Source organism: Talpa occidentalis, unplaced genomic scaffold (assembly GCF_014898055.3).
Source record: "Talpa occidentalis isolate TD23 unplaced genomic scaffold, MPIMG_talOcc4v2.1 talOcc4.3, whole genome shotgun sequence".
In the NCBI taxonomy this organism is placed as follows: Eukaryota; Metazoa; Chordata; class Mammalia; order Eulipotyphla; family Talpidae; genus Talpa; species Talpa occidentalis.
In genome coordinates, this window is record NW_023603184.1 from 451,239 (window position 1) to 476,934 (window position 25,696).

At 55.3% G+C, this 25,696-nt stretch overlaps 1 protein-coding gene across 1 annotated transcript in view; it reads right to left on the minus strand.

Annotated features, from left to right (window-relative positions):
- The window catches only part of DTX4 (deltex E3 ubiquitin ligase 4), a 29,298-nt gene extending 4,550 nt beyond the window's left edge, over nt 1–24,748 (minus strand). The window contains 9 exon segments of the mRNA XM_037522197.2: nt 307–396; nt 4,143–4,304; nt 7,127–7,279; nt 8,140–8,201; nt 9,894–10,055; nt 10,389–10,450; nt 16,277–16,988; nt 24,539–24,631; nt 24,634–24,748. Coding sequence (XP_037378094.1) covers nt 307–396; nt 4,143–4,304; nt 7,127–7,279; nt 8,140–8,201; nt 9,894–10,055; nt 10,389–10,450; nt 16,277–16,988; nt 24,539–24,631; nt 24,634–24,748 — 1,611 coding nt within the window.
- Nucleotides 24,749–25,696: the final 948 nt, after the last annotated feature.

A 25,696-nucleotide genomic window follows, 5' to 3' on the forward strand; every position in this document is an offset into this window, starting at 1 on the left:
GCCCCAGAGCGCCTCGTAGTCCCCTTTCTGCTGGTGAGGGGACAGGCTCAGAGGAGAAAAGACCTGTCCTGGTCAAAAAGCCACAGTGCAGGGGGCTTGACTTGGGGTCTGCCTGCTCCACACCCGAGGTCTGCATCCTTAGGGGTCAGGCGGGGGTCAGCACCGAGTCCACAGGGGAGGCTGCTTCAGGGCCAAGCCTCAGAGGCCGGGGGAGGTGAGTTCCATCCACAGAGCCAGAGCGGGACAGGAATGAATGTGAGCAGGGGTGAGGACTGCCAGGCTCGCCACCGCGCCCTGCCCACTCACCTTTCGCCCTTTCTCGCTGTCGGGAAGGTAGCAGTGTCTTGGGAAGCCGCGGGCGCTGAAACTCTTCCCAGGATTTGGGTGTTCTGGGCCCTGAAAGAAGAAGGGGAAAAAATAACAAAGGTTATTTTTCAGAACATTTCTGATGAGGGGGGCACAGGTAGTGACGAACTCAAGTCATGCTTACAAAGAGCACGGCCATAGTCTAGACAGAGAACAACCTTGAGAGCAGGGCACAGAGGCTGGGCCTGAGCACTTGGAGTTCTCAGCCCTCGGTAAATGTGTCTGGGCTGAATAAATGAATGAACAAGTGAACGAATGAATGGATGGATTGATAGATGACAAACCTGCAAGAAAATACAGCCTTTCACTTCCTCTTATTGTGGCTGGTAGTTCCAAAAAGATTAAAAATGCAATTTAATTTTTTTTTTACTAGCAGGGTTGGGTTCAAGATCAGCTGTGATTCAGTGAGCAGGGAAAGGCGAGTGGGAGCTGAACAAGGCAAGCATGTCTGCACCCTTGGAGATGCAGTGGTGGAGACATCACCACTCTGAATTCACATTCACGGGAAATCCTTCCACGCTGACAACAGTCCCAAGGCCGCGCTTATTTCCCAGCCAGGCCTGGCTGGCGGCGAACCCGACTGCAGCTCTGTCTGTTCCTCGCTGCGGGCCTGGCCCCGGCCCAGCGGGCTGTTGCTCTCAGCACGACGCTAAGCTGGGCAGTCACGACTCTGCAGGCCCAGCTCAGAGCTTCCCCCCAGGGAATCGCTCTCTGCAATGAGGGCAGAGCTGAGCAGTCTGACTCCTCAGGAAGCACAAGCTTGCAGGACTGAGAAACAGCCTTGAAATCCTGACCTTCACCCCAAATTAAGCTTTTCTTGTGGTCCTTCCACACTCCAGCTTTCTCTCCCCTACAACTCAGCTGTGTCCTAGAACACACCCCCTTCTCTGTTTCCTTGTGTCTTTCATGGCCCCGAGTCAAAATGAGTCCGCTGCCCTCCCAGACAGGTGGACAAAGCCCTGTTCCTGACCTGGCCAGTATGAGCCAGTAAGAGCCAGTAAGAGCCTCAGTGATGACAGTGCCAGGTATTGGGCACTTTGGGACTGTGCCTGGTACCAGAATATCTACACATAGGATCAAGATCGCCGATTCGGAGGAGACCCCTGCACCCTACTTTGGGTTCCCAGGTGCACAGAGGAAGCTGTGCATGCTTAGAACAAGCTCTCAAGGGCAGGTGCATGTCCAAAATCCCCAGCTAGTAAGGAGTCAGCCAGGAGCTGGAAACAGATCATGGAGGGCTGAGTTCGCCTTGGCTGCACTGCCTCCCACAGCTATGACCATGGTGCCCCTCGTTTCTGCCCAGTGAGACAGATTCATCTTTCTCTGACTGGTTTGTAAATCCCTCAAAGAAAGCCATATTGTTTTTTATTCCATTCACTTACAGGCTATCATCACTACCCTCTGCTTTATTTCCTCTGCATCACACATCACTATTGGGAAGTATCTTATTTGTTGATTTATTTTATCATCATTCTTGTCCCACTAGAACGGGGACGGACCCCTGGGGGGCAGGGACTCTGTCCCTTTTGCTCACTTGTTCCGGAGCACCTGGCACCCACCCAGCCCAAATCCACACTCAGATGTTTATTCAATAAGAAACTAAATAGAGAAGGCAAGGAGGAGGGGGAAGGAGGGTGAAATAATAAATATTTGCTAAATAAATGAATCCAATTAGCACCCTAGAACATTTTAAAAAAAAGCTTCCGTGTGTGAAGGCAGGGACACATTTGTATTTGCTGCCAGGAATGGTATTCGGTCTGTTTCTTAGGACTGTGTTTCAAAGAATCAAAAGAGGAAAGAAATGCCCACAAAAGTCCAAGCCAAGGAATATCTATCACATTACAGATGCTAATACCATTTGACCAAGAAATTGCACTTGTAGCAAATAATTCTACAGACACACTCACATGCACACAAGGTCATTCATGGCAGTGTTATTAGCTGCAGCAAAAGACTGGAAACAATCCACATGCCCATCAAATGGGAGCGGCTGACTATGAATGATGGTCCGTTTATACAATGGATTACTGTGGCGACTTGAAGAATGAGGAAGCGTTCTCTGTACTAGAGGAAGGATGGACAGTTGATACTGTTGACTGAAAAATGCAGGGTGCAGGGCGATGTGTGTCTGATCTGTGCCCCCCACCCCGCTTTATGTAAAAAGGGAGGGGTGGATGTGGTCTTTGTTCCCTGGGTACAAAAGACCCTGGAAGGTCCGTGAGAAGCAGGAACAAAGGTATCGGGATGTGGGGTGGGGTGGACAAGAGTGAGAAGGAGACTTTTCAGAGGAGAATGTTTTCCTAGTTTGGGCTGCAATGACAAAATTTCATAGACTGGGTGGCTTTTCATCAACAGAAATTTATTTCTGCCAGCTCTGGACACTGAAGCCCAAGGCCACAGGAGCTTCAGGGCCAGGTGAGGGCAACCAGGACCCTTGCTTGGTTTCACAGGTTCCTGTCTAGACAGGAATTTGCCTCAAGATGAATCAATCTCGAGTCTCACCCAGCTCTCCTTGGATGATAAATTTTTTTAATTAAATTAATTTTCTTGGGCCTCCCCGGTGGCATAGTGGTTGAGCGCTGGGTTGCAAAGCTGCTCACAGCCTCTGCAGCGCCGGTTCGATCCCTGGCCACCAGGTGAGGGTCCTACATGGCGTGCAGACCTCTCCTGCTGCCCGCTGCTCCCCTCAGCAGTGTACTTCGTCAGTCTGCCTGCTCTGCTCTCCGCTCTGACTCTGGTGAATTCTCTCACCCTCCTGCGCTTCTGACTGTACCCAGTACTTGTATAAATAAATAAATAAATATTAAAAAAAATTAATTTTCTTACATCATTGTTCATTTTTGGACAGCATTTGATTTCTCCTCAGGTGTAGTTTCCATAGTTGTCCCGTCACCATAGCACCTGTCCACATCACCGCAGTCCCTTCCTCCTCTGTTTCGGCCCCTCCCTCCTCCTCCCCTGCTCTAAGTCTCGGGTCTATACTCAGCTTGCAAGTTTTGCCTTTTTTCTGACCCTTTGTTCAGTTTCTCTATATTCCACATATATATGAGAAACCGTCTGATATTTATCTTTCTCCTTCTGACTTATTTCACCTAACATAATCCCTTCCAGCTCCATCCATGTTTCCACAATGGCATGCGTTTATCTTTTTTCATCACTGAGTAGTATTCCATTGTGTCTATAGACCACATCTTTTTGAGCCATTCGTCTATTTGGGGGTATTTGGGTTGTTTCCATGTCTTGGCTATTGTAAATAGTGCTGCAATAAACATAAGTGTGCAGGTTTCCTTTGGAATTAGACAGGACTTTAGACATAGACTTTAAAGTTGATGCTAAAACGAGCCAAGACTTTGGAGAATACTGGGATGGAATGAATGTATTTTGCACGCAAGAAGCACATGAGGTGGGGGGGGAGGGAGTGTCCAGGGAGAAATGCTATAAATTAAAATTTTGTGTCCTTCCAAAGTTACTCTTTGACACCTAATCCCCAATGTGATGGTTTTCAGAAGTGAGGCCCAAGGAAGGTGAAAAAAGGGTGAAGCTCACATGAGTAAGATCAGTGTCCTTATAAGAGGCCCTGGAGCTGCCTCACCAATTCTGCCTTATGAGGACGAAGAGGGAAGACACCTATGAACTAGATTCTCACCTGACTGTGACTCTGCCAGCACCTTGATCTTGGATTTTATTATAGAAACCTGAACAGGCTAAGAAAAGCATCTTTCCTGCAAACATTTACACTTAAAATATTAAAAGCCACCAGCTCAGTGTGGACTCACCTGGATGCCAGGGGGGATGCTGTAGATGATGCGGATGGTCTTGCAGTCGGGGTGGCCGGGCAGGGAGTGAGGGATGAGGTGGTACTCCATCTTCCCCGGAGGCTGGGTGCCTGTCTTCACCCCATAAATGGTCTTACAGGTCGGACACTGCAGACTCCCATCCTGAGGAGACAAGTTAGATTGGGAAACAGTTTTGGTAATGCCCTCCCTACCCAACCTCAAAAGATACAAGAGATACGGGGCCAGGGGCACAAAATGCACCCAAATGAGCAACAGACCTTGGCTCCCACCCACTTTCCTGCTATCTTGGTCGGTTCTGCTTTCTCCAAAGTAACAAGAGGTAAATCCCAAAAAGAGCCCCATGCTCCATGCTAAGGAGACCTGTGCTTAAGAAGGAGACCAGCTGCCCAGGCAGGAGCATATGCAGGGAATCAGTTACTCACTAGGAAAGTCAGACTGTATGTTTCAAGCACTAGACAAGTCCCAGAGAGGATCACCTGGAAGCTTCTGGAAACTAAAGATGCCTGGACCTCTCACAGGTCACTGAACTGAACTTGGCAGCTACTGAGCACAGTGCTTAGGGCTGTGATGCTGCAGTCAAGTGACTGGATTCGATCCCCACTGCCTTCTAACTGCTGTGTGACCTGCACAAATTAGCTAACCTCGCTAGGTCTCAGTTTCCTTATGCAGGGAAGAAAATGCTAGTGTCTCTTCTCACTGGGTTGTTGGCAGGATTCCAGGGGATAATCCACAGGAGGTGCATCTCAATGTGATTAGTATTCCCACAGCTTGGGTGGGGAGTCTAATGCTTCTACACTTGGGGTGGAAAGAGAAGGCAGGCAGAGGTGTTAGAGTGCATAAGGAATGCCATTGATGTTAGTACTTTCAATCTTAAGACAGAATTTACTTTGTTTATTTCATTTATTCTATGTGCTGACATAGAATGAGAAGGGATTATCAAACCCCCTTTCATAGAGACGGGGACTTGAGCCACATTATAATTCAAGGGCTTGCTGCTTGTTAGGGCCCAGTGGGCACATCTAACCCAGCAGCACAAAACCTCAGTGGCACTGTGGGGGGGTTAGCCTTAGGGGGGGATCCCTGGATGCAGTGGCATAAGGGGTCATGGTTTGATAATAGGGGACATAAGGGGACATGGTGAGATGTACCAAGGCGGGGTGGGTAGGAGAGCCTCAACAGTAAATCCTAGTCCAGGATCCCACCAAGAAAAATGGCGAGGACAAGGACAGTGTGCATAGGCCAGGAGGAACTTGTATGAAGAGTTTTCACAGCTGGGTCTGGAGCTCTGGGACAGCCCTGTCTCTCCCCCCACCCCCCTCCCCGGAAGCGGGGCTCCTCCACAGAGCTATTTAAGGTCACATCAATTCAAGCTCTGCTCATTTAAAGGAATAGCTTGTCTTCCTTCTAGCCAGTGGAGATGGTCATAAAGACAGATCCCAGAGCTTGAAGTCAACAAAACAGGCCTCACTTTCCGCTTTGGCCTTGACCTGCTACATGACCTTGGGGGAATCTATTTCTCTCTGGTCTCTTTTCTCCCCTCTTCCGTGTAAAGAAAGAATGCATGTGTCAAAGTATGAGTGCAAATGAGGATAAGGGATAGTGTCTTGAGGGACATTTGGAAGCACCATGGAAATAAACGCCAGGATTAATATTTAGGTTATCTACTAGTGTATGGAGGTTATATACGAGAATATTCTTACATCCATAGGGTCATCATAAAGGGAATGCATATGCCGAAAAAAATCTTGACCCCCTCCCCCCAAATAATCTTTTATAATGCAAAGTCCCAAGGAAAGCTCTAAAAGCTTGGAAAAGGGAGCACAGGAGGCAGCCACGGCTGACCCCTCTGAGACTGAGCCCCAGGTCACCCTAGGGACACTCTGGTCACGGGGCTACATAAAGATGAAGGAAAAGATCACGGCCATATGACAAGGCCATACCAGTCTGAATAACAATAATGACCCCAGGGAAGAAGGTCTATTGTTTTAGCTCCATTTTCCAGATGGAAAGTGCCATCCCGAGGCTGAAAATCTTGCCCACTGTCATTCAGCTAACAAGTCAGGGCTCAGACTCAGGTCTGCTGTCTCTCTTGCTTCTGCTTTTGACCACAGCAAGAGAAGAACAGAGCACCCCCAAATCAGACATGGGTAAGAGGTTGAGGGATATTGGGAACCTCAGCTGCACCCACACTGAGCCTGGAGAAATGCTAGGACTGGAAATGGCAGGAATGAGGAAGGCAGGTTATTCCCGGCAGGGAAAGAACAGGAGAAAACAATCAGTGAGTTAGAAAAAGCTCAGACGCGGTGAGGGGAGAGTTATCATCTAAGGAGAAGCCCCATTCCTGGAAACCAGCCTAAGAGGCAATACCATCCCTCTGTCCTGCACAGACAAGGAAAGTTCCACAAGGATCCTCCTCCTCCTCAGTGGGAATTTAAGGCGGGGGCCACCACGTACACACTGGACAGTCTCTTAGTCCCTTTGAGGGGACCATCCATGGGATTTTGAAACTGTCCGAAAGAAATGAAGCCTGACTGAAGCTTGTTAGTCTTGGAGCAGGAAGGGTGACTGGAAATCCATCTGCAGTGGTTTGAGTGACAGCTCAGGGGGCCCCCAGGAGTGCTGAGAAACCCCTGCTGCTGCATTGATGCGGTCATTACCCCCAGCAAGGCGCCTGACTTCAGACAACCCCCCCAACCCCCAGAATCCTCAAAGCAAAGTCTCTCTCTAAGCCTTCCTCCCCAGCACAGAGACTGGAGGAACTGGGCAGCCAGCCCAGGCCATGTGGACGATAAAGACAGGCCTGGTCAATGCCACACATTTCTGGAGGCCTGATCCTACCCAGCAACCACGATCATCATCACTCCTGCTGCCAGGACTTTCTGAGGAGACCCCGGGCAGCCCAGGCGCCCCAGAGGCCCTCCCACTCTTCCTGTGCCCGGAGGCGGCAGCCCCGGCCCACGGACCTTGTTGCCGTTGTTGTACATGGCGACCAGGCAGTAGATGTGGTAGATGTGGCCGCATCGGGACAGCTTCCCCACCAGGTCAGGCTTGATGGTCGGCTGGGGGCCCTTGTAGCCCGAGGGAAAGGTGAGGCGCTCCATGCAGATGGTGCAGTCCTGGGGGGAGGGCAGAGGGATCAGACCTCAGAGCCGGGCGACCAGCGCATCTCTTGGGGGTCCCGTGAGGCCTGGGATGCCAGGAGAGCCCACAGCCAGGGTGGCTGGCCTTTGAGGATCTAAATATAGTTTTGACTGTTTTATGTATATTTCTGAAATGGCTCCTGGTGGTGACTGGGTAAAGTAGAGTAGTGGACACAGCAGTGGTCCCCTTGAGAGCTGGGACCCTGCACGTCCTCGCGGGGTGTCCAGTGGTCCAGAGGAACCCAAGGCTTGCTGACAGACCCACAGATGAGCTGTCCAGAAGCTGAACTACCAAGGAGTGATCTTCCAGGTGTGCCACGGGGCTGCTATTGATATTTAAGTAAACTGGCAAGGGGGTTCTCCCTGTTGGCACTCTGGACACTTGGGATGAGTGCCGGTTTGCTGTGGGCACTGCCCTGAGCAGTGTGGGGTGTCCGGCAGCATCCCCACCTCTACCCTCTAGATCCCCAGTGACTCCCTTCCCCTGTGCCCTCAGATCATGCACCATCACCTCTGGCTAAGAACCACTCCGCGCATCAAGCCCAGTGTAGCACCAGCCCCAGCGGCTGAGCACACTCGATTTCCTGGATTCAGACTGTCCTGGAAGCTAGTTTAGGCTCAGCTAGTACTTTGCTGAAAGGGGAGCTGGGAGAGCACAAACTGCAGCTGCAACAATGGGGTGAACTTGGAGCCGGGGCATCAGAGCTGAGCAGCTCTGCACCGCCCAGGCCTTGGAGGGTAGATCCTGGCGTGTCTGGCAGGGCGGTGGGGAAACCCAGCAGAGGAAATACTTGTGGGCGGGCGGTGTGAGGAGCACCCAGCCCCCCTGCACTCACCTCATCCGGGGGATGCCTGACTTTCTGCAGATACTTCTTCAGCACTTCCTCTGGGGTTTTACCTGCGGGGACAGGATGAGCAGGGTCACCAAGACAGAAGAGGTGAGGCAGCACTGGCGTGTTGGCATGCTGGGTGTGCCAGCGTGGGGACTGTTATCCAGGATGGGGCAGGACAGGGCAGGAGCTCATTCTGCCCATCTAGGGATTAAAAAGGAGTACGTTGGACAGAAGACGGAGAGAAGGTGTCAGGACATGGGGGGACAAGGGGATGGGCCCGCCTTTGCTCCCATGCTGCCCCCCGACATCCTCCTGTCTATTTTCAAAAAGCCCACATTTTGACAGTGATCACTGAGGTGGTTTCTCTTCCACAGAACCTAAGAGCCTGGGCCTGCCTGGAGGCTGCGATAAGCTAGCAGGAACCAAGCCCTCCGGAAACTGTCTGTAAAAAATGGGAGGCAGGCTCAGCGCCTCCATCAGACTCAGGCTAAGTGCTGCTCAGCCTGGAAGGTGGTGCCAGCGTGATATTATTTTTGGGACACCCAGGGAGGAATGACCACAGCTGTTGTTGGCACTGTCACTGCCAGCAGCACGGAATGGGGGATGCCTGGCAGGTGGCGATGATTCCAGAAATTCTTCAGCAGTGGGACCTGGAGGAGGCAGCCCAGGCTGAAGGCAGAGGAAGGTTAAGAGGGTCTTACGAGGACACCCAGGAGGAGAAAAAGGGTCGTGCCTCCTTGGGGGTGCTCAGCTTCCCAAGTTTCAGTTTCCTCACCTATGAAAGGAGATGAGTGATAGAGCCTCACGGGTTTGCCTTGACCATGAAGGCGCTAACGTAGCCCTTCAGCACTCTGCCAGCTAAGGGCCCGGCGTGCGCTATTAATAATAACAGGAAGAGTGAGAAAGTGTAAAATCTCGTTCTTTCCTGTCAGACCCTGAGTGAGGCAATGGAGTTCATTTCAGCTGAGAAATTTTGATGACCAGAAAATAGAGCAGGGGTTTGAGGAAGCAGCCCCCAAAACCGGGAAGCAGGCACTTCCTTCCCACTGTCCTGCTTCTCTTATGAGACTGAAGGTCCCATCGACCAAAAACCCATTACTTGCCAGGGCAATATACTTGTGAGCTGATTGACGCTTCACGAGTTTGCAAGGTGGGGGCTTAGGGATGATGTCCCAACAGTTAACAACCAATCCCAGTAGAGCACTTTGGGGGTGACCTGTAATCCTCTTGCTGTGATAAAGGGGAGAGGCAAGAGAGGGAGCAGCCTCAAGTTTGAACCCTGGCTTGTTAGTGCCAGGGGATGCCTGGGTCTGACTGCTTGTTTCTGGGACGGTGGGGAGGTAGGAAGGGGCTCCGAGGAGGGTCCGGGGGCTCAGAGGGCCATGGCAGCGTACAGGGGATGCATTCCAGGGCAAACCTGCTGGCAAACTGTGAGGTTTTATCCATTGGAAAGGTAAGAAAGCAGGATGTCGATGGTCACAGTGCTTGCAGGCAGCAAGCTGGAGTCTGCACCCCGTCTGTTTTGGCTCTAACCCCATTTGTTTATATGCTTGTGCACTACATTTTTGTATTTCTGAAGGTGACTCCATAGGAACCAGCCAACACCCTCTAGCAGAACCGTGAGGATGGCTGTGGGTGAAGCGCACCCCGCAGAAGCAGGGTGAAGGCACAGAGAGAAGCCAGCGTGTGACCCTGCACAGAGCCAGCCAGGGCCAGATCCCCAACACCCAGTCCCCCATAAGGTAAGGGGTTCATACCTTTCTTGGCTTGTTTCTTGGTGGTCTTGCGGCTGGTGTTGGAGACCCCTGGAATAGATTTAATTTCGCTCTTGCTGACCGGGGGTGGGTGCAGGACCAACTTCGGGGGCCTGGTGAGGCACACGGGCAGCCCCGCCGCACTCATGAGGATCCCAGTGATTCCTGCAGGGCAAGGCAGGAGGAAGGACTGGCAAGTCAGCTCCCCAACACCCCCGAAGCGCCTCCCTCCCCATTAGCCCACAGTTATTCCCAGCAGAGTCCTCACAGCTTGTGGAGTGTCCATGTAGGGCCCCTGGACATTGCCCAGAATCCTCTTTATGCCCGTATCTTCATCGGCATGCTCCATGCTCTGCTTCTGGTGATCAACGTTCCCCAAATCCTTCCTGCCCTACCCACCCAGCTCCTGCAGCTCCCCTGTGTTTTCATTGACCTGTGAGGTCTCGTAAGCTCACTAGTGGTCCTTGGAGACAAACACCAGCATGGGGTTTCCCTTACCCGCCAAGGCAGGGTTGACAGGGCTGGACCCATTGAGGTTCTTCACCGGCACAGTGGGGACCCTGTGGGAGCAAAGAGCAGATAAATTATGTTCTGATAGGTGGGATAAAGTGGGCCAGTGTTGGGGTTCCAAAGCCCACCCACCCAGGGGTTCCCCTTTCTTGCAGAAACTACTTCTCCTTAGTAAAGACCCAGCATAGCAGTTAGGGGTGACAGAGAAAACCCACATCATATGGTGTGACTCTCCCACTCACCCTCAGCACACAAATGGGTTCCTCAGTTCATTCAGTCAAAGTCCTAGCAAGGCCAATACAGCACTGCACAGTCTGCCCCAACCCCCTACCCCCCATCTCTCTCATTCCCTTCATATCATGCACCTCTCTATTCTGCTCGAGCTCTTCCTCCTACATGCCAGATGCATTCCTGCCTCAGAGTCTTTGCGTATGCTGTTCCCTCGCCTGGAATGCTCTTCCACCAGATAGTTGCTTAGCTCCCTCCTACAATGCTTTCAGTTGTGGCTCAAATCATATCTTCTCAGTGAGTTTGCAGAGACCATCGTATTGACTGCTGCCACCCATCCCAAGCCCCTTACCCTGCTCCATTTTTCCCCTTCTTTTTGACCCCATAGAATTTGACATGTTTTATATAAAGGTGGTGCTTAGTATTTTCCCTCCCAGAACTGAAACTCTGGAAAGGCAAATATCTGTTTCATTCAGAGCCTGGAATGGGCAATCAACCAGGATTGGTAGAAGGAATGAAACAATAAAGAGGCAAGTTCAAACCTAGGGGTACGGAGGAGTCACCTAAGGAGTTTTTAAAAAGATGGAGTTCCAAGCCTGAACCAGAAGCTCCACCTGATGCCCCAAGCATCTGCCTTTTACAAGCTTCTGCTGAGAGGTGGCAGCTGTGGCCAGTCTCCAGCGCAACATTTGGAAACCGTTGCTCTCACAGCTGTCACTTCTCCTTTTCCCTGAGAAATATAAATATCGGGCAAAGCTTCCTCCCCTGTCTGTCCTTCTCCCCAGCAACCTAAGCCAGGCTGGGAGAGAGAAGACACAGCTGCCCAGGAAAGACCAGGCCTCCCACGGAGCCAACCAGAAAAATATGGGCAGCCACGTGAGGCTGGGTCTTGCACCATTCCCTGCCCCCCAGGCTATGCAGCTGGGCTGGGCTGGGGAGTGGGCTGGACAGATCATGAACTGGGCCACAGGTGACACCAGGTGCCAGGCAGGCTGGGAACTGAGAGCGGGGAAGTTTGCTTATGATCTTGTTGATTACTTATCTGTGAATTCAACGAGTAACTCTTGAGCCCTACTTTGTGCTGGGAAAGGCTCTGGGTGATGCCAGGGGCCTAGTGTGGACAGGGCCACCCCTGAGGCCTAGACTATAATCACTAACAGATGCAGCGATCACCCAGTCCTAGGCACGGCTCTACTGCTAACCATAGACACACGCATGGAATCCTTCCAACCACATACACAGGAGGGACTGTTACAACTAACCCCATTTTAATAGCTGGGAAGTAAGGCACAGAGAGATTAAGAAAACTTGATGAAGACACCTTTAGGGATCTGAACCCAGAAAAACTGGCTCCAGAACCCAGTGGGTTAACCATAGCAGGACGCTGCGCTCTTGGGTCCACGCAATCCTGCATCACCCCACGCTGCAGACAGAACAAGAAGCTGGGCAGGGTGAGTGGTAAACCCCCACTCAGGGATGGGAGAGGAGCAAAGGGCCTCAAGTTGAGCCCTGGGGCTCTGGGCCCCACTGCTCTTTGGAGCAGGAGAGGCTGGGTTATGCTGAGTCCCTGGGGCCTCCCTCCCCAGGATGAGGTCACAGGCACCAGGCCTGTAAGAAGAATGTGGAAATAGCAGATGTGGGAGTATTTGTGTCTCAATAGCTACTTTTCCTCAGAAACTATCCCCAGGATAAATCAAACCTGGACCAGGAGAGGGGAAAGCTGAATACAAAACAAGAGAAAGTCAGCCAAGAAAAGAGGCACAGAGACAAATCCTGGAGATTTACGCAGGGGACAATTCGACACAGTGAAATACTAGCTAAAGCTAAGAGACAGAGGAGGTGGAGTGAGAAAGGTCAGCGACATAGGGGTGGTGGGGTAGAAATATTTTTTAAAAGACTGGGCCTCGGACCTGACTCTGGATGCTGCCCTGGCCCATGGGGTCAGAAACGGGGCCAGGACGGGGCTTCAGGAAACCAGGTTCAAGTCTCAATCCTGCCGGGAACTCCTCACAAACTCCATCAACTTTTTAAGCCCCAATTTCCTTATCTGTAGGGCCATGAGGGTTGGTGGGGGATTAGAAGATGCCAGGGAGGCTTCTGGACGATCTCCCAGTCCCATACCTAGGACCAGAGCTCTCCATTCTGGCTGATCCTCAGCCAGGGCTCTTCCTACTGGGAATGGCTGGGTGCAGGGGACGCCAGCGCTGACAGTCCCCTGCTCCCCACCAGGGGGCAGCATGCCACCCGGGCCGCATCTGCCTTACCCACCCCCTGGAACCAGCCACCTCATCTCTGAGGCCCCCACTCCTGCTGATAACTGTGATCTGGGTGACAAAAGCTACCTTTGTTCTCACAAACTGGACTGGCAGGTTTCCACACCCATTCTGGTTAACCAGGAAACAGCCCAGTGCCCCAGAGCACACCACCCCATCCCTCCCGGGCTGCCCTTTAAGGGCTACCCTTTGCGGGCTTTGAAGGACAGGGACCTTCCTCGTGTGCCCTAGACGCGCAGGCTGTGGGAGGCGCGTGTTGTGCCCCTGTTGCACCCAGGAGGGCTTGCCCCAGCCTGGGGGCGGCAGAGGGGCTTGGGGAGGGGGGTGCTATTTGACTAGCAATTCAGAAGAGTGTGGTGGAAGAGGTCCATGAGCCTGCCTTCTACCCCCACTGCTCCCAAATGCACTCCTTGAGGAGAGCAGCATTTGACCCACCACATCTGAGAACTGGACCCCCTAAATCTCTGTCCCAGGGGGGCCCAGGAAGGATTTAGGATCTGGGTCAACTGCTTTGCAGAGAGCCCAGCCCTGGGCAAATGTGGGTGATTGTTTACATTTTGTCTCCCAATGGTAAGAGGAAGTTGGGCTGGATAAGCCTTTTCCTGCTTTTTTATTCCAGTTTTCTTGCTCTTTGAGACTGGGCAGCACCTGGGCACCCCTCCCCCACCACTACCTGCTAAAACTGAGCCCCTGGAGAAGGCAGACCCCACAGCCTATTGGGGCCTGAGCCCTCCTTCTGGAACCCAGCAAGCCTGAGGCAGCTGCGACTCTCACAACCTCCTGCCAGCTGGGCCCAGCCAAAGCTGCCCTAGCACTTGTTGGACCATCAGGAGACCCCCGCCCCCATAATGCAGGGTTGCCCCAGTTGTGGAGGGGGCAAATTTTCATCTCTGTCCCTAAAATATAAAACTAAGAAAAAAGGAAGTGTTGCAAGGTGAGAGGACCAGTGGACACCGGGAAAATAGAGACCACGGTGAGGACCTGAGGAGTTTGTCTTGGAGTTCGGACCGACCCAGGGATCTCTGGGTAGAACAATGGGCTTGTCTCTGTAGCAACCGCAGGCCTCGCTGGAGCCAGAGATGCCTCAATCCTGGAGGAGAAGGCAGAGGGGCGACTCCAGGCCTCCAAGGCCCTGCCCCCCTCTCTTCTCTGAAAAAGCCCCCTGCTCATGTCTCTGAATAATTCACAGAACCCTTTGTTCCCCCCCAGACCCTTCTCTTCATCTCACCCTCCCCGAGCTTCCTTTTTTCCGTGGGAAAGTTATGGGAGAGGTCATGGGCAGAGGGGGCGGGGGACCAGGCCATTCGCAGACAGAAGGTCGATGGTGGTGTCAGACAAAGGGAATAAATACGCTAATTAAATGGGCAAGGAAGCCTGGAGAAGACGGTAGTGGGGGTAAGGGAGGTGGCCAGAGGTGAAAAGGAAAGGACTGGAGGATTGAGGGAGGCGGGGAGGGGTCCCTTGTCAGGAAAACAGCAGAGAAAAAAACAGCCTGTTTCTATAGCCCTTTGGAAACTGCCAGGCCCAGCCCTCCACCCAATTCTCTCCCCCAGCTATACGGGCAGCAGGGGGGTGAAGACTGAGATGAAGAGCTGCTACCCCCTCACAGAGATTTAAAGCGATTTGGGGTCCCCCTCGACTATGGCATGGGGGTCACTCAGCACTTGTCATGGGCCTCAGAAACGAGGCAGGGTGTTGGATTCTACTCATTTTGGACTTCAACTGCTACCCAGGGCCTACTCAATAGCTCCCTGGTAATCATGCTGATAATGGCAATAATAATAATAATAGATGCAGCTGATCATGACTGAATTCATAATATGTTCCAAGCATTGTGCTAAATTAACACTGAATCTTTCATTTAATTCTCATGACAAACCCTACAAGGAAGGCACTGTTACTGGCCCCATAGATGCAGACCTGCCTCCACGTTACACAGCAAGGGGCCTGGGTCCAAGCCCAGGCAGTCTGCACGCTGTGTTCTGGTCCATGCCACTAGCTTCTTCCGCTCTATCGGCTCCCCTGGACCTTGGTTAGAGACCCCAGTAGCTGCCATGACAGCATGGAGAAACTGAGCAAAGAACGGCATGCTCTAGGGGCCCTCTCCCAGATGCTCCAAGTCGAGAAGTTCTATGGAAATTCCTGTGTATCTGACCTCTTGCCAGTACTAAGTTTGCCTTTGCATGAATGAGGAGGTGGGCTTTAGTCCAAATAGCAGTGAATTAGGAGACTAAACCCTCCACTCTGTAGCTGTATGGTCCTCCTTGGGGGTTCATTCTGAGCTAAGTGAGCATGCCTCGCACCTGTAGCCCAGGTAAGGTGCTGGGAGAGCACAGGTGGATGGATGCATGGTGTAACTGCTCAAGGGTGAACCCTCTTAGAGGATTTTCAGTGACATTGGGGACAAGAAAGGCCAACACAGTAACCCTCACTTCACACCTGAGTGGCAGAGACGAGAGTGGAGGCTCTCCATGCCCTCCCCCCCACCCATTCTGCAGCCCACCTGCCTCTCCTCTAGGCAGCCTGAGTTTCAGGCTCAGACGTCCAGCCTAACTAAACTATTCTGACCAGCAGGGAATCCAGGCCACAGGGAGAGCCAGGTTCCCTCTGGAGGAAGGGAAGATGGGACAGGAGTTACAAGCTAATCTCAGCAGAAACCAGAGGCAGGAAGGCTGAGGTTGCTGGCACCACATGGACCTGCATCTCACACATTTTGTGATCAGAAAAAGTATTAGCATCAGAACCGCAACAGCACTAGGGCGTCACAGGAATGAGATGATGCTTGAAAAGCGCTGATACTCCCAGAGCAGAGGAAAGGAGCCCTCATCTGGCCCCTACTGTGTGTCAGAGGCTGTGGTCTGCTTGCCAGGGAGCAGCCAGGTCAGGAGCTGTCTGGGTGCTGGTGACAGACCCCCTCATGAAGCCCCAGTCTCAGCCCATGATCAGCCCCGGCCCTGGAGCAGGTCAACCTGTCGGTAACAATTTCTTCACGGGTCAAGTGGGGTCAACATTCCTCCTTCAGAGAGTAGTTTGGGGAGTAAATCAAGTGATAGAAGCCCCCTAAATAGAACACAGGGGCAGCTCAGTCAGTGCTGCCGGTGAGCACTTAGTACGGGGGGACCCTAGACCTTAGCCTCACGCCAGAGTCACAGATGAGGTTGGGACTGTCATATTAGGGGGTCTGCCCATGTCACACGACTAGTCAGAAGCACATTCTCCATTAGAATCCAAAGCTGCTGGAATACAAAGGCCAAGCCCACCCTCACCCACCACACCCTGGTGCCTTCCATGGCACCAGAGGGTCAGAACTGCGCACAAGGCCCCGCTCCCACACGCCGGCACGCGAAGCCCAGAGGCTGTCGAGGAAGCACCTACCCGGAGGCGATCAGCACCCGGGACTGGGCGATGGCCAGTCGCTGCAGGTTGCTTCGATTTAAGGTGGCCAGGGCCACCCTCCCCGTCTTGGCGTTGGCCCCCGCGGGGCTGGCCGGGGAGCAGGCGGTGGCCCCGGCGGGCGCGCTGGGGGCTGGTCTCCGGAGCACCTGCGCCGGGAGCGTCTTCCCCGGCCCTCGCAGGGTGCCGGTGCCGTCCAGGGGCCTGGCGCCCGGGCCTGGCGGCGCGGGCAGCTTGGCCGCTCCCGCAGGGGCCATGCTCTTGCGCGCCGCGGGCGGCGGCTGGGGGGTGACCACGGCCGCCTTCACGCTCATCACCAGGACGCACTGCGGGCAGGAGCAGGGCGGCGCGGGGGGCGAGGCGGCCGGGCCGGGGCTGGCCGGCCAGGACTGGGCCTTCGGCAGGGTGCCCGTGACCAGGGGGTAGATGAGGTCCAGGCGCCGGCGCACGCGGCGCTGGCGCTGGGTCTGCCGGTTGATCTGCCCCATCGTGCTGAAGTCGATGACGTAGCTGAAGCCGATGGACGTCAGGTCGATCCAGGGGCGCTGCTTCTCATAGGCGTGCTGGATGGTGATGCCCACCTCCATGTCGTAGGGCGTCCAGGAGCCGCTGTCGCTCTCCCACTCCCACACCACGCCCTTGCCGGGCGCCGAGGCCGGGTCGTAGTAGCTGCGGCGCACCGGGCGGAGGGTGCCTGCGGGGGGCAGAGCACAGGGCTGGGGTCAGCAGGCAGGCAAGTGTTGTGCTACATTAATAGGCAAATATTAAAGGAGTCCTACTGTGTGCCGATAGGACACGGCTTCCTGTCCTCTGGGACAGGGTGGGTAATCAGACGAGGTGCAAGCGGATGAGTTACCTGCTAGGTGAGAGAGGCAGGACCAGTGCCAGGGGCCAGAAGGGCCTGATTTGGAGTCAGGGGCCTTGGCTTGCAGCCAAGCTCCTTCACTTACTAGCTAATAGGGAACCCCTCAGCCTCCTTTTCTGCCTGGGAAACAGGGCAACAATTCCTTCTCAGGGTTTATGTGAGAATTAGTCACTTCTTCATTCAACAGATACCATTTGATAGTCAGACCCTGGATTTCTCACATGCCTTGATTTGCACGAAGCACAGAAAGGCTCTGGCACGGAGTAGGTGCTCAGAAATACGCCTCCTGATCCCGCTAACCTGCAGGGCCAGAAAGGAAAATGAAGCCTGTAGCTGTAGCCTCTGGCTCCCTATCCACCCCAAAACCTGAAAGCAGACCCATCCCCAAGCAGAGCTCATTTCATGGCATCAACCATGGGGCTGAAGGTTCCTGACTCAGAGCAGGGTGGGGAGAGGATGGCGGATGCTGGAATCTCATCTGACAGCTTAAGCCCCATCCATCAAAGTGGTGGGAAAAGGCTCTGCTAGTGGGCCTCCGACCCCCCCACACCCCCAACTCAGAGGGAGACACCAAGGCTGGGGACAGAATCCCATTCAAGGGGGAAGAAAAGGAACAATGGCTATTCAGGCCCTTGCCAGGGTCATAACCCACCCCCCACCCCATCTCCGAGCCCCTTAATGACCCAAAACATCAACATTCAGAGGCAGGAGGAGGAGAACAATCCCCTATTCAGGCCAGGATCTCTGCCGGGGGACAGGGAGGTAGCTGGACGGGGGGCCAGAGGAGGAAGAAGGGGGGCAACCGGTCTTTGGTTTGCCTCCGTTTCCTTCCTAGGCAGCCGGCTTGCTGGGGACAAAGAGGCCAGGCTTGGAGCTCGGCCCCTTCCAGCTGTGTGATGAAGCCTCAGTTTCCTCATCTGTTGGCGCTGCGGGTAGGGTAGCCACTTCAAAGGCTGGATGGGAGGATTAAATAAAGGAATGAATATAAAGCACTGGTACAACACTTGTCACATGGCAAGAGCTCAAAAAAGTGGCAATTGTTATTTGATTTGTTTTCTATTCTGTGTCTCAGCAAAATGGAGAAGTGGGGGATGGTTTGGGAGGGAGAGAGAGCAGGAAAGAGCAAAGGAATTGGGAGGGGACAGGGGCGAGCTTATATATAATATATACACACACGGCCTTCACTACTGAGCACGCACCTCAACCTGGCCATCCTATGAAAAGCTTTAGACAAGGACATGAAGTTTAGAAGCTTAAATGACACAGCTTATATACTCTCCAGGGTACCAGGCACAACGCACTTCACCAATTCTCACAACTGTGCTTAAAAGGTATTTTTATCAATCCCAGAAATGCCTGAAAATTGCCCCACAATTTCTGGAAACTCAGTCCTGGCTCTCACCTACTTTTCCAGGCTCATCTCCCTCTGTGCCTGTATTTTCCTCCACTCCTGAGAAACACGTGCCCCCTGCATCTTCGTGCATACCTGAGACACCCTGGGGTGCACACCCTCCTCTTCACCAGGCCCCTCCTTTTTACCTCCTGCCATTGCCTAAATCACTGGTCTTCATTTCTCCAAATGTTCTCCCAGTCACGCCCTACCCTCACAAAGTCTTGGGTGCAGCTCTGCTCATGCCTGATGTGTGGGAGCAGAGGCGCCCCTGTGCGGTCTTTGCATCCTACTTCCTAATTCAGTATGAGGCAGAACCAGGGGCTCTGTTGCGCACGCTGATTGGCTGAAGGCTACTTAGGTGTCTGATCATTCATCACATATTGCCAAGGCCCACCACCCTCTATAGGAAGGCAATGATCCAGGCACCCCTGAGGAGCTCCCAGCCTAAAACAGGAACAATGTGGGAACAACTGCTTATGAGGCAGGGGAAATCCCACCACATCGCTGTGGAGCTGAGATCACCCCATGACTTCCCTGAATTGGGACCAAGCCCCCTCTACCCGCCCAGCAACGCGGGTCCCTCACACTGAATGTATTCTGCCCACTTTGGTCCTCTCCCATTGCCACGATTCTCTGACTCAGGGTCTTTCCACAATGCTGGGCTCGCCCCAGAATACTCTGGCATCCTCTTTGTTGCACATCCTGCAGATTCCAGCTCATTTCCTCAAGGAAACCTCCCTGGGCTGCCCTGACCAGGTCAAATTCCCGATGCTATTTTTATATGTTTATACATATTTATTTGTGGGGTTAATTTGATGGATGGCCGTCTCCCTCACCGCACTCCCAGGCTCAGGAGAGCAAGGGTCCAGGTGTTTGCTCATGCGGAGCCCGCACCTGCCATGTCCCAGGGCTAAACAAGCAGCGACCGAATGAATGAGGTGGTGGTGCTGCTGGAGAGCGGGCGGGCATGGAGCACGGGGAGCATGGGACCTGGATGGCAAGAATTTCAATGAGCAGAAATGGCAAAAGAGGGCACTTCAGTAAAGGGACCTTGTGCATAGTTGGGGGTGAGTTTTGGATAACTCAAAGGCATGCATGTGAATGAAAGGAAGGACTGTTTGGGAGAAATAGAGAGAAACAGAAGGCAAAGAGGACGGTCAACCAGAGCAGGTGAGTTATAGCCAAGGCACAGCCAGTTTGGAATGCCAGGCGGTGGTGAGTTTAATCTGTTGGCAGTGAGGAGCTGGTGGGGACTGACACAGGCGAGTGACAGGACCAGAATTGCTCTGTAATTACTTCCAAGTGAGAAGTAACGAGGGTGTTGGCAGTGAAAATAAAAAGGAGGCGGCAGACTGGAGGACCCTGCAGAGAGGAAATAGGTAGGACTCAGCAATGAGACCCTGAGTGCTGTCCACGTGTGTCCCGGGACTCCCCTGGGGGATGGACGGTGCTCACTCTCCAGACCTAAGAGTCAGCATCTCGGGGAGCCGAGCCTGGGAATGCAGCTGTGACAAGTGTCCTGAGTGTCCATCACGTGCACTGAAGTTCCCACCGCTGGCCATGTGGCCCACGCACCTGCGCACACGGGGCACCCAGGGCAGCCTTGGGGTGACAGAATGAAGCAAAGTACCCTGAGGCTTTGTGCATGGGCCAAGGGTGAGGTGTGGGCACTGCTGACCAGCAGCGGGATGTGAAGAGGAGCTGGTATTGGGAGAACATTCTGAGAAGGGAAGACAGTGGGCTGGATAATATGAACTGAGTCCAGGTCAACCCTAGAGACAGTAGACAGACCTCAGGGCCAATGTTTATGGAGGCCAGAGGGGTGGGATTTCATTCTCTGGCTCTTTTCAGAAACCGCTCTATTTGGAATGGTCTGCGGGACCTTTCACTAACCAAGACCATGAACTGGAGGATCTGAGGAAATCTATCTGGCCCTCAAGTGCAAGGTGGCAAGGGAAAGGGCTCTGGTGGAATAGGGATAAACGATGTTTACAAACGAAGGTGGAAGAAGAAGAAAGAAAATAGTTTTTCCCGGCAACTCAAATACCTGCACCCCAAAGCACCCAAGATGTCTTAGCTGCTGGAACATGGGAGCCAAGACCTTCCAGGCCTGACCCAAGGTCTCCAGGGCTTGTCAGCCACATCTATGGTGCTGGCACCAGCTCTGTGCCAGATGCCCAGACCTCTCTTCCCAGCACTCCTTAACCCACTAGAATGTTCCATGTGGGCACAGAGCTGGAATTATCAGTGCTATGTCTGCATACCATCCACATGCCGGCACAGAATCAGTGCTCCAGAACTGTGCACCCTAAGAGTGGGGGGGGGCTTGATTTGGCATCTCAGCTGTGCCATTGAAAATGTTACAGTCTGGGCCTCCCCGGTGGCGCAGCGGTTGAGCGCTGGGTTGCGAAGCTGCCCGCGGCCTCTGCAGCGCCGGTTCGATCCCCGGCTGCTCCCCAGCCACCGGAGGAGGGTCCCACATGGCGCGCAGACCTCTCCTGCCGCCCGCTGCTCCCCTCAGCAGTGTCCTTCGGTCCTTCTGCCTGCTCTGCTCCCCGCTCTGGCTCTGGTGAATTCTCTCACCCTCCCGCGCTTCTGATGTACCCAGTGCATGTATAAACAAAACAAACAAACAAATAAATAAATAAAAGCATGCCTCTATTAAAAAAAAAAAAATTAAATTAAAAAAAAAAAAAGAAAATGTTACAGTCTGAGAGCAACTTAAGAGTTCAACTGTTTCCTTCCCTCTAAAGTGGGAACAATAGGTCTTTCCTAAGATTGCTGTGAGGATTAAACACAATCATGTGTGAACTGAACGTGCTGGCAGGATGAGGGTGCAAGGTGCACCCCCATCCTCTACCTACCACGTGGCCCGTGACACTTGCCTCCTCCACCCTTGTGCTGACGTGGGGTGGGCTTATGGCGGGGCACCTAGAAATCAGCTTTGATGCAAGTCAGGCTCCCTCTGACCCTTCTCATTACATCGAAGACATCAAAGTTTGCAAAATCTGCCCAGAGAACTCTGAGCTGGAGAAAAGCTCCTCCTCACCAGGCTGCTTCTAAGTAGCATCATCATTCCCCGGCAGGGTCAGACCCCTCCACCTGCCACCTGCATGGTGGGGGGAGGGAGCCCCAAGAAATCTTAGGGCTACTCTTCACAGACAACTGAGCCTGAGCAGCGAAGGGGTTGCTCAAGGTCATGCCGGGAGCTGTGAGTCTGGGACGGATGGAGTCTGAATCACATCTGGCTGGCTCCAGCCTGGGTCTTCCCCATCCCACAGCCGGGCCCGCAACACACCAGCCTCGGGTGTGCTGGAAGCTACAGCGACAGCCACTGTCCCGACAGAAAAAAGTAACACCCGGTCAGGACGATTGACCAGAACTTTGGGAAGCCCCTGACGCCTCTCTCCTCTGTCCCTGGCCTGCGGTCAGACTCCCAGCCCAGAATGCCTGAGAAGACCCTCGCAGAATGCTGATAAGCTGAGACTCTGGGGGTCTGGAGGGAAAGGACCCAGGGCAAGCAGAGAAGGGGGACGGAGGTGTCTGCAGCCACCCAGACATCTCCCTGGAGACGGGCTGGCCCAGGTCAGGCGCCCCAGCAGCCGGAAGGGCACACAACTTTAACCAACAAAGCCCCCAGGTCAGGAAATGTCCCTACAGGGAGGACTCAACAGCACAAGAGAGGAATCGCCTCTAGACAGGGGACTTCCAGTTCTCCTTTGTCTGTAGGGTGTTTCTGCTTCCCAGCTTCAAACTGAGGACTGGGGACGGTGGGGCACTGTGAAACTTTGCCAGTGCTTGGCCAACGTTGCCTGGGAGCCGATGGTTTGAAGTTCCCACCCTGGCGGGAGCACATCAATGAACTGGAGTGAGAGGAACTCTGTGTGTGTGTGAGTGTGTGTTGGCAGGGAAGGGAGGAGGGGGCTGAGAGCCCAGACCCGGAGATCGTGTTCTGCTCTGCCCGGCTCCCTGGCAGACCCAGCATTCCTGAGGATTCGGCCTGGTGGGCACCTAGGGGCCCGGCGCTGGCGTGCAGCCCACTGTTGACCCATGGACCATCTGAGCGAGAGGATGAAACCTAAGCAATCTGAATGGCCGCCTCAAAGACCGACAAGAATGTGAAACACACCCTGAGCGAGTGTTTAATATGATCCCAGGCCATTCTTGGCTTCCGGTCTAAAATCTGCGAAGCCTCAGCCTGGGACTGAACTGCCAGCAGCAGGCAGCAGCCTCTCCTCCGGGAAGGAGGGGGTGGGGGTCCCTCCAGTCTCTCAACCCAGCTGTCTCAGAACTTCACTTCTGTGGGAAGGGTCGTGCCAGGGTGCCAGGGGCCTGCCTAGCCCACACACCCCCAAGCACGGATGATGCTTTCACTCTTCCCAAAGGTGGGACGGAGGCTGGGGCCTGCAGAGATGGAGTCTGCAGTGGGAAAGCTGACACCTGCCTGTTTGCTTTGAACCGAAATTCCCTGTCAGGTGCCTACTTCACTGCTGCCCCCTCCCCGCCCCCCCCGCCCATCACCAAGGCTCCCCCCCACCCCCTGTCCACCTTCACCTCCAGGACCTCTACCCAAGTTGCACAATTACATTCTCTCCCTCCCCCTCATCACACTTAATCCTCTTTCTCAATCTCCCACATTCCTTCTTACTCCCTCCTCCTCCCAGCCACTCTTAGCTCAACCCCCACTTTCCCACCCAGGTTTAAGCCCCCCAAAAGGCTAACACTTCTGGAATCCTTCCCCCAGAAAGCTTCTCTCAAAAGGTCTTCAGAGTCCTTGGCAATAGGTGGTTGGGGGTTAGGACTAAAGAGGAGGTACGTGGTGCCAAGATCCCCTTCCCATGACCATGGCGATTACCACACAGGATGCCAACTTGGAGGAGGCAAAGATGTCCCGCCAGGACAGCTGTTCTCTGACCCGCTGGGACTCTCCCGCCTCCGTGGAGCACCCACCCCCCACACACACCTGTCTCTCTAGGTTCCTGGGTTACACTCTGGCAAGCACAGCCAGAATTCCTGAACAACCCCACCCCCATGAAGAGGCAGCCACAGAGGAGAGACTTCCCCCACCCCTACCCCCGCCCCCAGAGGGTCCAGGGAACCTGGACACAGGGGCAGATGCAGGGATGCTGCTCTGCCCTGCCCACCCGCACTCCAAGACCCCATCCGCCAGCCTCCCCCTGCAGCCTCTCTTCCTCCTGGGCCCTGGAAAGGCGGGTCAGCAGAGAAGTGGGGTGATAATGGCCACAGTGGCAAGTGGATTCTCATGAAAACACGCGAGCTTCGCGTAGGGGGTGCCCAGAGCGCCCCTCCCAGGCCCGGTTTCAGGAGGCGGCTTGGGGAGACTTTCTCCTCTGGAATCCTCCTTCTCCGACAAAGGGAGCAGCGGCTTCCCTGCCAGGCATCCCCTGCCCGGTCCCTCCCCGCCTGCATCTGCTCAGGCCTGTTGCTTCAGCGCTCGCGCTGCACAGCCGCGTCCCCGGCCGGCCCCGCCGCGCATCCGGGGCGCTTCAGCCCTGGAGGCCGCCCCCACCCCTCGCCGGCGCTTCCCCACGGAGGCCCGGCCCTTCCACACTAGACAGCTAGGCGGTTTCAGGGAGTCCCTGCGTCCAGGAGGACCGTCTCCATACCCAGGACCCCGCAGTGGCGACATCCCAGGGGGTCGCGGGCGGCCCTGGGGCGCCTGAGGCAGAGCCCGGCGCCTTTTCTGGGAGCTGGGGCTGCGTGTGGGCTGGGGCGGCCCCAGGATTTTTACAGCGGAGGACTTAGCGTCACCCCGCTCTTCAGAGGGTCTTCGGGTCGGGCCGAAGCTGGGGTGCAAGCCCAGGACGCGGACCTACGCGCGCGGACGTCCCCGCAGGCGCTCTCGGAGGGCCGGGGCGCTCGCTGCGCGGCCGCCTCTCGGTGACACCCCGCGCGGGGCGCGCACAGGGTGGGCCCGGTGGGCTCCAGACGCGGGAGGGCGGGAGGGCGGGGGCGGCCGGCTCACCCGTGTCCTGGCGGAACTGGTTCATGGACTGCAGGTCGATGATGTAGGGCGCCAGGCGGCTGTCCACCTGGCCCAGCACCACGCTGCCCCCGCGCGCGGCCCCGCGCGGACCACCGCCTCGATGTGGTGGCTCACGGCCGGGCTGTAGGGTCGCCAGCGGCCGTGCTCGTTCAGCCATTCCCAGACCACCACGGCCGAGGCCAGGAGCATGGCGCGCCCGGGGCTGCCGCGGCGGCTGCGCTGCGGTGCCGGCCTCCGGGGCCCGGCGCTCCCGCCCTCCTCCGCTTCCTCCTGCGCCGCCGCCTCCGGGCCTCGACCGCGCCCCCCGCCCCGCGCCCCGCCGCCCCGGGCAGCCTCAGCTCCGGCCCATGGGCCCCGCCCCGGCCGCGCATCCACCGGGGCCCGGACACCGGGGCCGCCTGGCTCCGAGCGCGCGCCGCCGCCGCCGGGCTCCGCCGCTGCAGCCGCTGCTCCGGGGGGTCGGGGCGCTTCATGCAAATGCTCCGCTCCCGGCAAACGCGCCCCCGCCTTGCAAAGCCGCCCGGCGGGCGCGCGGCCGGAGCCCCGGCGGCCGCGAGCTGGGACGCACGGCCGGGCGAGCACCCAGCCCTGGCACCAGTTGCGCCTCGAGCCCTGCAGACTCCGGGGTGGGATCCGGCCGCGCGATCGCGCTCCGACGGGCACGCCGCGCACCCCGCCCCGCGCTGCTCCCCCGCCCGGGCGACAGCTCCCCCTCCCTGCGGCTCGGCTCAGCCGCTTCCAGAAGGCATCGCCCCTCCCCAGCGGGGCGCACTAGCAAACCCGCGCCCGCGGGGGGTTCCCCAGAACCTAGAGGCGGAAAAACGACCCGCCTTGACGCAGCTGTCGCCCTCCGCCTCTGGGCGACCCCCCCCCCCCCACACCAGGGATGGATTATTTCTTTTAATGCAGCGTGATTAGTGGCCGGTACGCGAGCTCAGACACGTAGTGTCTTCGGCTCGTGCACACACGCGTACACTCACTCGCGCACACACGCGCCCGCAGCTCCACGCCCTCCCTGCTCCGGCTCCTATTACCTCATCCTCGTCCGCATCCCCGGCTGCCAGTCAAGGATGCAGAGACACGCCCCCGGCCCCTCGCGGGGTGCCCTGGACCTCACGCGCCCCCTGCTGGCCCCAA